The sequence below is a fragment of the Aedes albopictus genome, chromosome 3 (assembly GCF_035046485.1).
Source record: "Aedes albopictus strain Foshan chromosome 3, AalbF5, whole genome shotgun sequence".
NCBI lineage: Eukaryota > Metazoa > Arthropoda > Insecta > Diptera > Culicidae > Aedes > Aedes albopictus.
Window position 1 is genome coordinate 393,527,785 of NC_085138.1, and position 19,007 is coordinate 393,546,791.

General features: G+C 41.1%; 2 protein-coding genes across 2 annotated transcripts; both read left to right on the forward strand.

The window, feature by feature from the left end:
• Nucleotides 1–4,149: 4,149 nt before the first annotated feature.
• LOC109417173 (serine/threonine-protein kinase pakG-like) lies at nucleotides 4,150–7,492 on the forward strand. The gene is made up of 2 exons (XM_062856016.1): nucleotides 4,150–5,054; nucleotides 5,170–7,492. The coding sequence occupies exons 1-2, from the start codon at nucleotides 4,997–4,999 to the stop codon at nucleotides 7,410–7,412; spliced, it is 2,301 nt and encodes a 766-aa protein (XP_062712000.1). The 5' UTR covers nucleotides 4,150–4,996; the 3' UTR covers nucleotides 7,413–7,492.
• Nucleotides 7,493–13,197: 5,705 nt separating this feature from the next.
• Nucleotides 13,198–14,773, forward strand: LOC134291906 (uncharacterized). Its single transcript, XM_062860305.1, has 2 exons — nucleotides 13,198–14,605; nucleotides 14,665–14,773. Exon 1 carries the CDS (start codon nucleotides 13,226–13,228, stop codon nucleotides 14,315–14,317), a length of 1,092 nt encoding a protein of 363 aa, XP_062716289.1. The 5' UTR covers nucleotides 13,198–13,225; the 3' UTR covers nucleotides 14,318–14,605; nucleotides 14,665–14,773.
• The last annotated feature ends 4,234 nt before the right edge of the window (nucleotides 14,774–19,007 follow it).

Below are 19,007 nucleotides of genomic sequence, written 5' to 3' on the forward strand. Positions count from 1 at the left end.
AAAAATGTGTATGAGCACTAGAGTGGGTCAACGTTGTATGGAGAAACTTTAAATTTGATCGTATCAACCCGGAACAAAGCTTTTTCAATCTATATTGGCGACCAATACAACTGTGCAAAATTTGGGAGCGATTGGTTGCGTCCCCGTATTCCGCATTGCGACTGAAATTTGTATGAAAGTTAGTATGGGAAAACGTACTTTTTTGCATTTTACTCTTAAGTTGAATTATTTTGTCTAACACCATGTAACTAATGACGTTAAAGTATAGCCTAGGATATACCGAAAAACTTTGCCGAAGACCGCAAAGTGATCCGACGCTTGTGAAAAAAGTTATTCGCTTGGTAACTTAGGCCAAAAACTGAGATTTTATTATTGATGTTATTCCTTTACATGTTAAATGATAAGCACCACCAGGCAATCTGTGCGTTATAACTTTTTTCACAAGTGTCGGATCACTTTGCGGTCTTCGGCAAAGTTTTTCGGAATATCCTAGGCTATACTTGTACGTCTTTAGTTAGATCGTTTTAGACGAAAAATTTCAATTTATGAGAAAAATGCGAAAAAGTAACTTTTCCCATACTAAATCCCATACAAATTTCAATCGCAATGCGGAACACGGGGACGCAACCAATCACTCCCAAATTTTGCACAGTTGTTTTGGACGCTAAAAGGAATCGAAAAAGCCTTGTTCCAAAAAATCGACTTTGTTGACCCAGTCTAATGAGCACGCACCATAACCACTCGACCACACAAGCTGCTCGAGAGAGGACAGAAATTTTATACATAAAAGCTACAGCCGGTGACGACGGGACTACGGAGAGGCGAACAAAGAGCAGAAAGCAAACCAGTCAACTTTTCATTGCTGATGATAATCGATTTTCGGCGCTGCGGAACGAGCGAAAACACATTCTCGGGAGAAACCCGGGTCTGAATTTATCGCACGTCTTTTTTCGCCGATAATGCGTGGGAGAGAGTTTTCTACTATCGCGATCGTGATCGATAATTTCATTCCCTGCTGGAGACATTCCTGCTGATATTTTCAGTGAAATCCCTGAAAAAATTTGCGAGAAAATCTGTGGAGGAGTTTAGTAAATTCATCCTCCTTCTTCTTCTTCTTATTAATGCGTCGACGTTCACATTGAAACTTGGCCTGCCTCTCTTTAAATTAGTGTTCTTAGAGCACATCCACTGTTGTTGCGAATCTGTGCTGAAAAAGTCAATTCGTCATATCTTAATTCAACCACCTACAGCTCATTTTAGAAGCGGAACCTGAGAATACGATTTATGGAAAACTCGTGCGGCTAGACCATTTCTGCAAGAAAGTCACGGAAAAACCGCTATTTTTCGAATATTTAAGGTAAATTTCACGGACTATTTCCATAATTGGATTCACAGCTATCACATAGAAATGAATCAGCTTGCAGAATATTCGCTATGTGATAGCTGAGTCGGCAGTGGCCAGTCAACACTTTGACCAGAATGCTGCAATTCTGCTTTGACAGATTTATAAGATACTTCGCCACCCTTGGAGGTGGCTCAGTACAATACAATTTGGTTTGACGACATGATTCCAAACTATTCCAGTAATGTCTGCAACTTTACCCAACAACAGCTGGCTCAGGGCCAATGAAGTCATGTGATGCTCCAGTGTGAGCTAACTCATCAGCCAATTGATTTACAGCGATGAAAGAATGGCCAAGGTACCCATACAAGGTGAACAACGTTTGTTAAATTCAGCTCCTCGATTTGAGTTCGACAAGCGATAACTATCTTCGACCTAGAGTTGGCCGAAGCAAGTGCTTCAATAGCAGCCTGACTATCTGAACAGAAGTATATTACTTTGCCCATTACGTGCTGCTGAAGTGCTGATTGCACTCCGCACATAAGAGCAAAGATTTCGGCCTGAAAAACGGTGCAGTGTCCACCAAGTGAGTAAGACTGATACAGCTTTAGCTCACGAGAATAAACACAAGCACCTGCTCGACCTTCGAGAAGGGAGCCATCAGTGTAACATACGATGCCGACTGAAATACTTCTTTCCAGATATCCAGATGTCCACTCTTCCCGGGAAGGGAATTTCGTGGAAATCGTCCTATATGGGGAATTACAAGCAATTGTAAGATCACTTGGAGCAAGGACAACTTTGTCCCAATTCACCAAAAGTGGAAACAAGGAGGTGTATGTTGAGCTGCGGTTCACAGGAGTTTCCTCTTGTAGACCGAGTATCCGTAGAAGGTAAGTGCAAGAAAGTGCTTCTTGTTTGAGATGAATGTGTAGTGGGGCAACGTGAAAGAGAACTTGTAGCGCTGCCGTGGGAGTTGAAGAGAACGCTCCAGACATCGCCATCAAGCATATCCTTTGGGGTTGGCCTAGCTTTGATTGGATCATTCTCATTTTGCCCTTTTGCCACCACACAAGACATCCATAGCCCAATATTGGCCGAACAACAGTTGCGTAAATCCATTTGGTATACTTGGGTTTTAGACCCCAAGTTGTACCAAAGGTTCGTCGGCATTGCCCGAAGGCCATACAAGCTTTCTTGATTCTGACCTCGAAATGAGGTGTCCAGGAAAGCTTTGGAATCAAGAATGACTCCAACGTACTTAACCTGTTCAGTCACATTGATTTCAGAATCGAAGAGACGCAAACGTTGAACGTCATTACGGTTTAGTCTTTCCGTAAAAAGAAAAAATAGATGGTTTACTCAGATTAACCGAAAGGCCATATTGGCAACACCAACCCTCAACTACTTGAAGAGCGCTTTGCATCAAGTCGAAAAGGGTGCTGATGCACATACCGACTAACAATGTTAGGTAGTCATCGGTCAAACCATAAGAAGGGAAACTGCTGTTGTTGAGTTGCCTGAATCAGCGGGATTCCACAAAAGCGGTGACAAGACTTGGAGGCATCCACAAACACTCAATTTCCTAATCCCTGCTAGACGCAATTTTGAAAAGAGGTATCGTTTATTGAGCATTTGATGAATTTAATTGGAAATCATTGGAGATATACTATGACTCCGTGCGGCTTCCAATATGGCATCGAAAGGCACATTGCCAAAGGCACCCTCGATATCTAAGAAAACATCCAAACAAGATTGCTTTTGAGCGAATGCTTTCTCGATATCGTAAAGAGGTCAAACTGATAGGTCTGAAACTTTTTGCTTCTTCATACGACGCACGACCTAGTTTCGGAATGGACTTAACACTAATATTGCTGCTGGAGATCGACTGTAATCTAGACCCTATAGATTAACGGCTACGCAGTCTTAGGCTTCAGTAATATCCCGCCAAGATTTGGGAATATAGGGTCTGGGATAATTTGGGCAGGAGCACCTATTTTGGGCACTTGCTGCTATAACTCGGTCAACTTAAAATCGATTGACTAGAATTTTTGCACATGGCTAGATACTGTGCGTATCTGATCGTGTCCCAAAAATCAAGTCAAACGGTGTAAAATTGACTAAGTTATAGCAGCAAGTGCCCAAGATAGTTGCTCCTGCCCAAATGGTCCCAGACCCTACCGTGTAGCAAAACTACTAACAAGTTTTTTTTTCAAAACATGTTTGAAATAATCAAACCCCTTCTGAAGCAAAAAAGGATAAACCCCATCTGCCCCAGGAGATTTGAAAGGAGCAAAGCTATTAAGTGCCTACTCAATCGATTCTATAGTTACAATACTTTGAGCCGAAGCCAGGGAAGAAAAGACATCAGGTTCATCCGAAGATGTAATATCCATACATCCAGGGAAGTGTGAGCTGAATAAGTATTCCAGAACTTCCTCTTCAGAGGAAGTCAGATCGCCATTTGGCAAACTTTGATTCGTATTGCAACAAATTTTACAAAAATAGCTCTGATTTTTCGATAAGGAGTGTATATTCAAAGAAAACGTCACATCCTACTATGCCGTAAAGTTGAATACACCTGATTCGAGCGCTTTCTTCCTTCAAAAGGGGAAATCCCCGCACGATCACTATCACATGTTTTCTCATAATTCCTCTTTTTGATTTGTCTTCCACATCTCACGTCGTCGCGTCCATCGCTGCAACTAGTTTCCGCCTGCCTTTAAGCATTCCTTCATTTCATATACTAGTTCGAGAACGGCTTCCTACACTAACCTAACCCTGCGAAGAAATCCAACGCGTAAATCCCCGTCTTCAACCAAAACAGACACCATGACTCAGTCGTGATCGTTGACCATGGTGTTATTTCCCATGGCGGGGGTTGTTCACAAACTATGATCAGTGTTGGTTAAGGGGAGAACGTTGTTGAAATGAGGACATCATACCCGGAAAGTGAGACAAATTGGGGAGAGTGCTTGACATCGTCAACGAATTGTCCCACAGTCCATCGAATCACGAGCCGAAGTATTGCAATGAACTTGAAATCGTTTAGCGAGAACAACTTCGAAGAAGTCACGCACCAACTGAAGCGATAGCAGCAGCGGCGATGCTTGATGAAGCAACGAACGCACGGTCACCGAAAAAAAAAATCGAGAACCTGTTTCTTCCGTTTGTGATGATACTATGCATAGGCAAATGGGGCCGACGACGATGCGAGCACGGGTCAAGACGGAACAGGTGTGCCAGACACGGCCGGGGAATCAAAAGTCGTTCGGAAATCTGTGCAAAATACAAGTTGTTCTCGATTGTTGTCGTCTGCGTTGTGATATGCGTTTCTTCCCATCCTTTTCGGTTGGTTGTTCCGAGTGTGGTGGTTGATCGTTGGAAACCAGTTGCTGACTCGGATGGGCTGTCCGATGAACAGTTAGTGAGAAGTAAACGCCCGAACGAGAGATAGAGACACAGATTCAGCCGAAGACGTCCACTAACAGTGCCCGTTCGATATCAACCACTTCATCGGCCGGGCGAGATCGCGCCGATCAGTTTCTGTCGTAACATTCTTGAAGTGACTCGAGTTTTTGTTGAGCCTCTATCTGAAGATTTGCTCGGTTATGGTGATTTAAGGCGATCTGTTTGTGCTAGAAAACCGTGAAGATGCTGCGGAAGCGAATATTAATTAGTATTGCACTGGTTGTTGGAATATGTGACTTTGGTAAGTAATGTTTGTGGTAGAGGGTTTGAAAAATCATAATGATGAACAAGGTTCTACGACGTCATTTTTTCGCACCCGGGAACCGGTTATTAATTTTAACTTGTAATACTTTCAGTTGCTGCGGGCCGTGGAGAAAATAGACGAGGATATAATGATGCTGATGATAATGATTATAATACAGGGGGATTTATACAAAATTCGAGATACGAACGTGGCCGAGGAGTTCAAGGCCAACAAATTCCCATTGGAGGGCTACTTGGTGTGAACCTATTTGAAAAAGTTGCAATGGATACGGCAAATGTTTTCAATAGTGTCAATAAACAAATTGGGGCCACATTCAATCAGTTGGCTCAACCGTATGGTGCAGGACAACCATTTTTCAGTGTTGGATTTGGTGTTAACAATGGATATCCAGGTTATATGCAAGGTCTTTATGGGCAACCACAAGTCCCTGGACGCCCAGGCCAGCCATACGGATATCCACCACCGCCACATGGGCCGCCTCCACCTCACGGACCACCCCCGCCTCACAGACCACCTCCACCGCATGGACCACCTCCACCATATGGACGTCCACCATCGCATGGAGGTTACCAACCAAGCGGTCATGACCACCACCATGAACACGGACATGAACATCACAATCATGGTAACCATGGTCACAATCAAGGTCCAGGATACGCCAATGGATATGATCATGGTCATTATCCAGGAAATAATTATGGCCATGGTGGAAACAACGGTCAAGGCCAAGGTTCGAACAACGGAAATGGTCGGCCACAACCAGATCGTCCATCACCATTGCCTCCAAAAACCCCGATAAATCCTACGCAAGTGCCACCAATATCTCCGAATATCAACAATGGAGGTTCAACTTCTACGTTCCCACCTGTCCCTCCTCCTCCACCGCCTCCTGCTCCAGCTCCACCAACAGTTCCAATTCAACCACCACCGGCAGTACCTGCTCCACCGCCGCCAACTCCAGCTCCAATTTCTTCTACTACTACGGAAGAAATTGAGGACGTTACTTATGACATTGATATTAGAGGCGAATTTGAAGCTAACCAAACTCGCAGAAGACGTCAATTATTTCCGAATCTATTCAACTCCATAGGAAACATCGTACAAACCGGAGTCAACCTTGCAAACCCTGTTCTTGGATTCGGACAAAGACCCAACGCTGCCCAACCCTACAATCTCCAACCACAGCCAACTCGGCCAGTCCAGTTCAACGGTTTTCAGCCACAGCCTGTTACCCAATCATCGTTCCAGCCAGCTCCGTCAACTGCTAGTCCAAACTTCCAACGGACGACCAACGCTCCTCAAACACCTCCTCCGGCTCCGTCAACGATTGCACCATCCACTCAAGCGCCCTTGCCAGCACCTGAAACCCCCAGTGCAGAACCCGGTCTCCCAGAACTCAACCTTCAAAACCTTGGAGGAAGTGATTTCACCTGGACTGCAGAAAATATCGGAACTCATCGTAACCGACGAGACACAGACTCAATTTTCTTCCCCGATGACGATATTTTTGATCGTCCTCTTCCGATTCGTCCTCCCGCTCTTGTCATCAACCCCGTCGTCAAGCAACCCTTCACCGAGTCCCAAGCCGGTAGCCAAGCCCAGTCACAGAATAACTTCGGGGGATTCGACCAGACTAGCGGATCCCAATCGCAATCACAATCCGTTCAAAACGAACTAGGCCAGTTCAACCAAAACGCTGCCGGAAGTACTTCTGGAAACATCGCCACCGATGGATCTTCCGGTCAACTGAGCGCTGCCAACACAATGCAACAGAGCTTCCAGACGGCTGATTCTTCCGGAAGCAACAACGCCGCCCAGAGTCAGTCAGCAAACTTCGACAAGAACGGTAACCTAGCGTTAACCTCATCCAACGCCAACACCAACTCGATTCGAGAGAAAGACCGTTTCAAGGAACAATCCAACGCAGGATCGTCGTCCACCCTGCAGAACCAATTCGGAACATCGTCGAACAATGCCCAAAGCAACTCGGAAACATTCCACGAAAACGGGCTTCAAGGTAACAAAAACTCCGCCTCCAGTCAGTCACTGCAGACCAACAAGGACGGTTCCGTGTCCGGGTCGAACTCGAACACGATGAGCAACACGTTCACCGGCCCGAACGGGCAGCAGGGAAGTTCTTCGTCGAGCCAGTCGTCCAGTTTCAATCAGGGATCCCCCAGCAAGGGCGAAAAGGGCGGTTCGTCATCTAGTGCGTCGTCTTCGGCTTCGTCTAGCTCTGGCAACGGGGGTTCGTTTAGCATAAGTGGATCGTTTTCGGGTATTCCCCCGTTTCAGGGATTTCCCAACTTTTTCAACCAGTTGAAGGGGAAGTGAAATTGGAAGCGACGAGATGAGGTGAGAAGTGATCATTAGATAAGAGAAATAAATTATAATAAATAGTAGATAATGTGGAAGTTTTTTATTAAATGACCAAAATGCAGACTCGCAGAGCGATGTTTATTTGGTTTTGAAGATAAAACCATATCGACTGCTTCTTCAAAGTTGCTAAAAAAAACTGGTTTTGCCGTGGGTACATAAATAAATACTTTTTATCAAAAGCGTGCTATAGAGCTTTTCCAAAAAGCAGAAATCGGTATTCATGAAGTGTAATTTCCATATTAACAAATGATTCTCTACTAAAAGAATGGCAAACATTTACAATTTTTATAATTTAGCTGATTTCTTCCCTTGTTTATTATTCTATTGGTTTGCATGTCAAAGCTTTCCAACACCAGTACCCATCTTCTACTTTCGAACACTCTCACCAGCATTCAAGCAATTTCTCCAGTGACTCCTCCAGGGATTCTCTTTCAATTCTGCTTTAAAAACCTTCCAGAACAATTATCTCTGAGCGAAACTGTGACCGGTATTTCATTAGGGATTTCTCCTGGATTTCATTCAGACAGATGCATTTTTTAAAAGAATTCCTACTGTGACTTCTTCTCAGGATCTCCCGGAAATTTGCTCAGATTTTTTTAAGGGATTTGAGGAATTTTTCTCTATAGAATTCCTTGGAATTGCTCCCAGAGTTCCTCGTGAGATATCGTTCAGAGTTCTTCTATAAAACTTTCAAGGGGTTCATGAAATCCTCCTTTCCAGGATTTCTCCTAATATTATCCCATGATTTCACTCATAGTTTCTCCCGTAAGGTTTCCAGTGGTATTGTATTGTTTCAGCATGGTGGTACGAATGAAATACTGTCCACCCCTGGGGCAGATGTCCGCTTCTTCTTCTGAATAAATGTTTCCCATTTCGCATTACGACGAATCCAGCACATTGCGTTTCGCTACTGGCATTGGATCGATCTACACTGTAAATTTTGTTTACTGGTACTCAGCAAACTTTGCTGATTTTTTTTGTGCTGATTTCATTCAGCAATGCGAATTAACTGAATATCAGCAATTACTTTTAAACTTGCTGAACCATCCAGAAATTTTGACAGTTGATCAGCAATGTTGTGCTGTTGTGCTGAAATTCAGCAAAAAATTTGCTGAGCTTCAGCAATTTATTTTGCTGATTTTTTTTTGCGCTGGAAGCGTTTCAAAAAATTTGGTGTGTAGTCTTCCGGGACATGTGGCCCGAAGAGTTTGTTTGATGTTGTTCTGTGTGTTTCTTATCTTTTTTTCCGGTGAGTCTACCGTTTTTGTTCCACATTTCGTTAGCACTGGTACATGGATCAATCTCATCTGCAAATTCATCGAATATCTTTCAGACTCCCATACGTTTACGCACGCGTTCTGCAAACGGGATTCCCTGTTGAAAGCCCATTAGATGGCGGTCTAAAATCCATGATGGAAGCACCAAATTCAAGTTGGTGGCTGTTTAATGGAGTTTTAGGCTCTAAAGCCATGCAATATCGATACATGTTGTGTGGGGACGAGTCCGGAGTCCAAAAATAGCGATCAGAATATCCAAGATAGCGATCTGAAATCCAATATGGCGTCCCAAAATTCAATAGTACGGCTGTGAAATGAAATTTAAGGAAAATAAATCATTAACTTTGAACATATTTGGAATGGGGAGGGTTGTCCGGAAAATCCAAAAATAGCAATCAGAATAACCAAAATGGTGGTCTAAAATCCAAGATGGCGGATGTGTAATGAAGTTTCAGTCTCTTAAACCATGCAGTATGGGTATACAGGTCGGACTTGATTATCCGGGGATTCAATTAACCGGGGCCCGATTACTCGGGGCTCGATTATCCGGGGAAAACTTTGTTTTTGCTTTGTTCACAAATTTTTAGATTACATTATGTCTAAACATGTGATAAACATCAAATACAACATCTGTAAATAGGATTTAGCCTATATGAAAGTTGTTTGGTTTTTTCACATTTTCAGCTAAAATTTCATTTTCAGAAAACATGGTTATAATAATATCAGACGTTGAGTTAAGGCAATACAACGTCATATATGTTAGCTTCTATGTTTAACGAACAGTTTTTGATGAAAGAGCATCAAAAATAAAAGAAAAGAAGCATGGCTTGGTTGCTCGGTGATTCGATTATCCGAGGTGAAATAATTTTGAAGTCACCCGGATAATCGAGTCCGACCTGTATTTGATATGAATTTTGGACTCCAGAAAAATTGGTGACCAGAGTTTTCAAGATGGCGCACTTAAATCCGAAGTGCGACGCAAAATTCAAGATTGCGTTTTTTTTTTAAGTTTAAGGCTCAAATATCAAAGATAGATAAACAGTATGATTTCTGGCGCCATGAAATAGATTTTTGTTAAACGTATGAAAGTGCGATATTCATCAACATGTCACTTGAGGTTTGTTGAAATGGGTTTTCGAAGGCACGAGAAAGATCCCGCTTCCACTAGGTGGATTAATGAGGATTTAAGATTATTTTTACATTGATTAGAAATATTAAAATAAATTTTGGGAGAAAAAGTTTGAGCCTGAATTACTCAAAACGGGGTTTTGTAACTTAAACTCCCTCAACAGTAAACATAATTGGTAAAAGAATTCATAGAGAAAGTCATAGAGGAACCTCTAGTTAAATCTTTGGTGGAATGTCTGTAGAAGAATCCTTGAAAAAACACTAAAACCCCAAGACGAATAACTGGAAAAATCTTTGCCTAAGTTTTTGAAGAAGTCCAGTATGTTACTTTTGTAAAATCTTCGGATTAGTCCCTTGATTATTTGCAGAATGCCTATGGCAATCGCCGAAGAAATCTCTAGACGTAGAGACACCCCTTCTATAGAAGAATGGCTTGATTAATTTCTGGAGGTATTCCTAGAAGAGTCATTGCAATATAGGGTGAAATAGGGTAAAATGGGACATTACACAGACATGTCACAGCATGTCTCCATCATCACTTTTGAGCTGATTACATCTTTCTTGTCCAATCATAAGCTTAAATTATTGCAGCATTTGAAGCTGTAGATGTTAGGGGCAATTTCATAAACCACGTAGACCAAAGTTTGGCCATCTCAGACCCCCCTCCCCCTCGTAGACTTTTGCCCATATAAAAATTTTAAAATTTGTATGGAGCGTAGACTTCGGCTAGACCCCCCCCCCCTTCCCCCAAAAAGTCTACGTGGTTTATGAACGGCCCCTTATGTTATATTCATCAATACTACTAATTTAAGGTGAAGTGGGGTAAAATACGCCACTTCTAAGATAAAACATAGCAAGATATCATCATCATTCAATTTTGTAGATATAATACCATGGAATTTATGAACAATTTATGTACAATAAAATCTAAATGAATTAAAGTTACGGTCATATATTCAATAAAACAATAAATATAGGGTGAAATAAGGCATAATGGATCACTTATAGGGCTCAGCACTGCATGAACTCTTCCTCAGTCTATTCGTCAATTTATATCTGCGACGTATAGAGTTATGGAAGTATACCCATAGAAAACGGCTGATTAAGGTAAACTGGGACAAAATGAACCCCTTCCCGAGGTCTGCACAGGATGAAACCATCACCATTCGATTTATCGGCCCATTTTCCATGGAAAATGCTTCAGTTTGAGTTTCAAACCAGTGGCTTCTAAATAAGTCCGATTACGGGTCCTTTTCTGGCCACTGTGCATTGGGATAAATTACTGTTAGGATTCCAGATATAATAGCAGAGCAATTCCGGAACAAAAATAGCTTGGAAATTCTAGCTTGAATTCCGGGAGAAATCATAGCAAGAGTCTTAGAAGAATCTGTACAGAAATTCCGGAAAAAATCTCAAGAGAAGTTTCTGAAGCAATATCAATAGATATCCCTGTAAGAATACCGAAACCCAAGAAAAATTCTTGGATATGTACATTGTTTCAGTTATTCTTGGAGAAATAACTGAAGGCATTATGCATGGTTGTTGGTATAGATTCGCTAGAAATTCGTAGGAAAATGGCCGATGCTTTATTTTTGAAGAATGTCATAGATAATAGATACGTTTCTCCATACCTAGCAGGGCAGGTTTCATTGTATGAGGGTCGATCAGGTTTAAGACAAGTACGTCCGTTTCAAATTCCAAATAGAGTTCAAAGTTACGCTAGGAATGAACCCATGTATCGCTTAATGTCATTTTCTTATGCTAATCGGAATCAGTTTAATGTTGAAATGTTTTAAGAAAAAATTAGATGTATGTAGTTTTTTGATTAATTGACCTGAAATGAATGTATGTGTCGTAATAGTTTAAGATAATGGGCAAATGCCTAAAATCATAATAAATCAAATCAAACACAAAAACAGAAGGCAGCCTAGAGAATTTTAAAGAAATCCCTAGTGGAATCTCCGGAGAAATCCATGGAAAGTTATCTTTACAGGAATTCCCGAAAAATAAATCCCTATGAAAATTCACGGGAGAGTTCCGGGATAAATCCACGTTGTGTGGTATGTTTTGGAGGAGTTATTTGAGAAATTCCTTTAGAAATTAATCTGAATACAGCGCTAGAGGAGATCCGATAGAAGTTTCTGAAAAACATCCTACAGAGGAATATCAATTAGGATTACTCTTCATCCCTACTGGTAACAGATAATGACATGATCTCGAAATTTTTTGTTGCAGACAAAACGGAAGCTGAATTTGTTACGTACTTTTCAACTCGTGAATAATCAATTATTGCTAACCCAAAGTCGAAACTGTTTGATGATATAGCTTCACCAGAGTTGCACTGTTTACCGACTCGAAGTTACCGTTCGAAAATCGCAATGCAAGGCTTAAAAATCTCTAAACTCGTGGTGTACGATGTTAATCCCATTATTTTCAAGTTGGGACAAACTTATGTCGCATGGGTTTGTTTGTCGCAACAAATACAGGTTGCGACATTGTCATTATTGTTGCGCGATGGTTGAATTTTGATTCACTGATCTGAATACAGCGCTAGAGGAGATCCGATAGAAGTTTCTGAAAAACATCCTACAGAGGAATATCAATTAGGAATTTCTGAAGGAAGTCCAAAAAAAAAACACCTGGAAGTATCGAAGGAAAAATGCTTTCAAAAATTCGCAGGGAAATATCAGAAAAGATTGTTATATACATCCTGGAGGAAGTTTCGGAAGAGTTCGTGGAATAACAGCAGCCGAAATTCCTAGAGAAATCGTAGCACGAATTCATGGAGAAATCGGAATTCCTGAAAAAATATTGATAAAATAACGACCGTCTTTGATAACTTGATAGCGATTGTAGGCGTATTTTCGGTCCTCGGGTTGCTTATAAAACAACTGTTTTAATTAAAGCCGACGTTTCGAGCGTTTATTCACTCATCTTCAGGGCAAACTACAATTTACATACAAAGTTTGAGTAGTCAAGTCATTTGTTATACAAAAAATACTCACATCAAAAGTTGTTTTTAGGTCAAGTGGGTTTGGACATGGACTGATGGAACGGCTAACAACATTACACTGTAATTGTACATACAAATTTCGGACATTATGACTTGATTCGTTTTTACAATAATTAAAACTTTGGACGGAGCACAAACTTACACAGCTTTCACCTAGGCACATCTAAACAGGTTTGAATTAAAATGTCTATGAGTGGAGACGTCAAACGAAAAGATGGAACATAAAGGACGGAAACATTAACAGAAACAGAGAATCACAGCGTGCTGTGACGATGTTCTGCTATCTTTCTCCGTTCGTGGCAACTTCCGTCCACCGTGGCAACTTCTACTGTCAAAAGTCGGGAACGGCAATGGGTAACCCATTGTCTCCGGCTCTTGCAGATTTAGTGATGGAAACATTGCTAGATCACGTGCTTGAAGGGATTGATATTCCTATTCCATTTTTGAAAAAGTACGTCGACGATTTGATCACCGCTCTTCCAATCGACATGATTGAACATGTGAGAAATGCGCTCAACGAGTTCAACTCACACATTCAATTTACGTGTGAAATGGAAAATAATAATCAGCTGCCGTACCTTGACATGCTGCTTATACGCACAGCGCAGCAAAAAATCGTCACCGACTGGTACAAAAAACCTGTAGCATCGGGGCGCATTTTGAATTATTTTTCATTTCACCCTCTCACACAAAAACTAAACACGGCCACTGGCTTTATTGGGAGAGTGTTCAAGTTGTCGACGTGCAGATCAGAAAATGAGAAGAAAGAGTTGGTCCGGGATTATCTGCTAAACAACAACTACTCAAGCTCATTGATAAATCGGTTGATAAACCGATATATCAACAAGAACACAAACACACATGAGAGCAACAGCAGTACACATCCCGAACCAAAAGTGTATCGATCCCTTCACCACGTAGAGAAGCTCACGCCGGCTCTCGCAAAAGTCATCAATAGAAACTTCCCCAACGTTCAATTGGGCTTCAAATGCGTCAAAACAAACAGACTGTTGTTTTCGAAGCTCAAAGATGCAACGCCGCAGTTGGAGAAGAGAAATGTGATTTACCGCATTCCCTGCGCCGATTGCGACTGCGCATACATTGGGCTGACTACGCAACAGTTGAAAAACCGTCTCTCTGGGCATCGGTCTCTCATCAACCGATACGCAGATTTGAAATCTTCCGACCCGAACAGAGCGACGGAGAGGGAGGAAGAATTCAAAAAGACGGCGTTGATGGTCCATGTGATTGAAAACGAACACCGATTCGATTTACCTGGTACTAAAATTTTAGAACAGGACAATCGTTTGAACGCACTTCAAGTTCTTGAAATGTGTCACATTTTTTGTGACACCAAAACGGTTAACTATAGAACCGACACAAGTAATTTGAGTGTTGTTTACTCGGGTCTTCTGCACTCAATCACGAACGGAGAAAGATAGCAGAACATCGTCACAGCACGCTGTGATTCTCTGTTTCTGTTAATGTTTCCGTCCTTTATGTTCCATCTTTTCGTTTGACGTCTCCACTCATAGACATTTTAATTCAAACCTGTTTAGATGTGCCTAGGTGAAAGCTGTGTAAGTTTGTGCTCCGTCCAAAGTTTTAATTATTGTAAAAACGAATCAAGTCATAATGTCCGAAATTTGTATGTACAATTACAGTGTAATGTTGTTAGCCGTTCCATCAGTCCATGTCCAAACCCACTTGACCTAAAAACAACTTTTGATGTGAGTATTTTTTGTATAACAAATGACTTGACTACTCAAACTTTGTATGTAAATTGTAGTTTGCCCTGAAGATGAGTGAATAAACGCTCGAAACGTCGGCTTTAATTAAAACAGTTGTTTTATAAGCAACCCGAGGACCGAAAATACGCCTACAATCGCTATCAAGTTCCTGAAAAAAAACATTAGAAACTGTTGGATTCCCAAGAGAAATTCATGGTGGAATCTATCGAATAAACTCCTGGAGAAGTTTTGAACGAATCCCTGACCCGTCGATATTCAAAACAAACTTTATAGTTTACCCGAAACCCTTTCGCAGTTTTGCATACCGTCTATCGTTGCTTTGACCAGTGTGGTGAGTTTCCCAGGAAATCCGTTTTCGTTCATTGTTTTCCATAGAACAGATGATGCATTGAGTCCTGGTATTCACGGTCTTTCAGGAGGATTTGCCGTATGGTGCAGATCTGATCCGTTGTCGACCGGCTGTCCATGAAGCCGGGTTGATGGCTTGCCACAAACTCATTCGTTTTAGGTGACAGATGATGGAAGGTGATAATAGCACTTTGTTGGCAGCATTCAAACTGTTGATGGCTCTGGAGTTTTCAAGTTCCAAATGGTCATCTTTCTTGTGAATAGGACAGTTTACCCATTATTTCCACTGCTCCGGTAGCTGTTCGGAACGGTAGTTCAGCTGCGATATCATCCTTCCCAGCAGTTTTTTTTTTTGGTTTTGAGTTGACGAATGGTGGTATCCTTAACTTTCCGTAACTCACACGGTTCACCACCACCGCTAGAAACTCGCTAATGGTGAGCACGAAAGTGAGATTTTTCCAACTTGTTGTTCCCGTAGTCGTTCCCTCCGTTGTGGTAGTCTCCCGTGCTCATGATCTGCACGTCATTCAGGTGCTTATCAAAGTTCTGATACCACCTTTCTATCACCTCACGTCCGTCCGTCGAGTGGCCTCCCACCTTATCCCTGCATATTTATCAACTACAAAACAGACAAATTGGCCTGATATCGTGAGAAACGTGCCCCGGCTGTTGAGCCCGTCTCGTCGCATAAAACTTACCAGGGTGATGTTAAGCAGGCGTGAGAGTCCATCACCTTTTCGTAGTCATCAGTGAAATTTCAACAACTTAAACTCACCGGCCGAAACCTCTACGCACTTTTTTACACTGTTCATCGTCGCTTCAATCAGTCTTGTCAGTTTTTTGGAGAAACCATTCTATTCCATGATTTTCCACAGCTCTTTGCGTTCGATATGAACTGACGTACACCGCACCAGTGGGAAAAATCGACCCAAAAAACGGATCTTTTAACGCCACTGGTTTCGGTTGACCATTTCTGACGTAAAAAGTACGAGAAATCGTTTGGTGCTAAATTCATTCACCGCACGGCACGGGAAGTAGTCAATTTTGCCCCATTTTGCCCTTTTTTCATACAAAAATAGAATCAAACTGTACTTTGAAACAACTAACACGACTGTAGATCAATAAAAATAGCTGCAGGTGTAATCAGAGGTTAATAGAAATCATAAACATATATGAAAGATCCTTTAAATGCCTATATTGCCCCATATGCCCCAACAACTGCTGGAAATTGTGAATTTTACATGATTATGAATGGATTTTTAATGTTACTGATTTGAATTTCTTTTTTGTTTGCATAAACAAAAAGCGCTAGATCTGTTATCACATCAATCATCTTCAGTAGTTTTGTAATTTACTCCATTTTGCCCTATTAACATAGAAAAATGAGATTTAAAATATATTTATAAGAAACAGATACTGTAATGGAACGTTGAAATTGGAAGCTAACAACTATCATGCGCACAAATGAAAGATATTTTCCCTATTTTGCCCTACATGCCCCTAAAACTGCTGGATGATAACATTTTTTCTATTGTTTTGTAATGTCACTGGTTGCGTACATGAAGTCCTATATCATTTTTATATACATAAATACGGTTTATCGATCATTCACGAGAGGGTACTAATAGCTGTCCATGTTAGCCCAATTCCCTGAAAGGACAGTTAAAAAACATATGACTTTGTTGGGGAATACAGGGTATAATAAGCATTAACCCTAATCTTAATTTGTGGCAAATATGCACACAACTGATTTAATGAGGCATCTTAAATATATATATAGTTTGGTGCTTTGAGACGCCCCATTTAATTAGTTTAGTGCATATTTGACGTATTTTATAAAATGATTATTATGCCCTTAATTCCCCATCAAAAGCTGAAATTATCAAAAAGTATACATGTCTTTTTTGATCACATTGGTTTTAGTACCAATTCTAATAAGGGAAATTGATTTATTCATTACATGACAAAAATCACGGAAAATTGGGGTGAAATGGTCAGCTATTTATACCATTCCGAGAATGATTGTAGTATTATTCGATAAACCGCATTTGTACCAGGGCTTCATGTTTTGCATCCAGTGACATTACAAAACCATACAAAATATGTTAAATAAAAGAAAATCGGGTTAAGTACGGTTCCTTTGAATTCCACTAAGAATTTGCATCCTTTGACAGATACGTATTTCGACCTCAACTGTAAGGTCGTCTTCAGTGTCTTGTACTTGACTTGACTCGAAGTCGAGTCAAGTACAAGACACTGAAGACGACCTTACAGTTGAGGTCGAAATACGTATCTGTCAAAGGATGCAAATTCTTAGTGGAATTCAAAGGAACCGTACTTAACCCGATTTTCTTTTATTTACAGATATTCCCCTAACAAGCCCAGGTTAATCATCATCAAAATATGTTATTATCCAGCAGTTTTAGGGGCATGTAGAGTAAAATAGGGAAAATATCTTTAATATATGCGCATGATAACTAGAAGCTTCCAATTGCACCTAAAACTAATTTCAACGTTCCATAGCAGTATTTGATACATTTTAAATCTCATTTTTTCATGTAAATAGGGCAAAATGGGGCAAATTGGACAACTCCCGAAGATGATTCTGGTGATTAAAGATGTGGCGCTTTTTGTTTATGCCAAACAAATCAACTTCAAGTTAGTAACATTGAAAATCCATTCACAATTACGAAAAATTGAGAATATCCGACAGTTGTTGGGGCATATGGGGCAAAATAAGCATTTTAAAGGATCTTTCATTAATTCTCATGATTCATATTAACTTCCAATTACACCTGCAGCAATTTTCAATGATCTACAGCCGTGTTAGTTGTTTGAAAGTACATTTTGATTTTCTTTTTGTATGAAAAAGGGCAAAATAGGGCAAATGGACCACTTCCCGTGCCGTGCGGTGAATGAAATTAGCACCAATCCATTTCTCGTATTTTTTTTACGCCAGAAATGATCAACTTCTCGTACCGAAACCAGCGGCGTTAAAAGATCTGTTTTTTGGGTCGATTTTTCCCACTGTGTGCCGGTTTGTAGGTTATAATCGGTTATACGTCTGACAGGTACGTTACTGTTGATTCATGAAATCGTCGCAATTATTCAAACAGTTGAGAAAAATAAACATTCACTTCCATCTCGAGTTCTAGTTCACTGTTTCATAATGATTGAAAACGCATCCACAGAGCTTTCCAAAGGTAGGTATTGAACTCATCAGCCAATCCCAATATGGACAATAAACGAACACCTCTTTCCTGTATAAACACAATGAAATGCATCCACTCGTTCATAATTTATTACAATGACACTCAACACCATCCCGGAGGCGCAGTGGAACAACACAAAAGCCAGAAATTCAACGCTCGAGAACCGCGCGCAACCCTGGCGTTGAAGTGTGTCAAGAAAACTGCAGGAGTCCCCGCTGCAGCCGCTCCGCAGTTATTAACCATTATCGATTGCATTCAATGGCCGGCCAGACTCAAGACTCAAGAGAGAAGCAAATGAAAACAAATGAGTGAGTGCGGGGATGACTTTACAATCCGCGGCCCGGCTCGAGGGCGTCCAAGATCACTTCATCGGCCCTTGCGCCATCCATCCGCGACGACGACGACAACGACGACAATCCATCAACATCTCCTGGTCATGTCCAGGAAGAGATGCATACGCATGCATCCTAGGAGATGTTGGTCTGATATGTACTGTTGGGATTGAATATTTTACCTCATTATTGTCATATACTCGTGACTTAAGAAAGAATAAAGCCACGCAAGTGCCGCGTGTTATAAGTTAAAAAACAAGAAAATACCATTCCGTTACTGACAGTAGTAAAAAGTTTTTTTTTCATAAATGAGTAGAATTTTGGCCATTTTTTCTTTCATACTGCTTAATGCCTCTTTTCATGAAAACTCCACTTTTTCACCTCTGTTGTACAAGGTGCATTTGCATCGCTATCTCCCCTATTCTTAAAATGCTCCACTGGTTGGTTCGCTGGGATTGACTCTTGTTGCGCAAAGATGATAAATTCAAT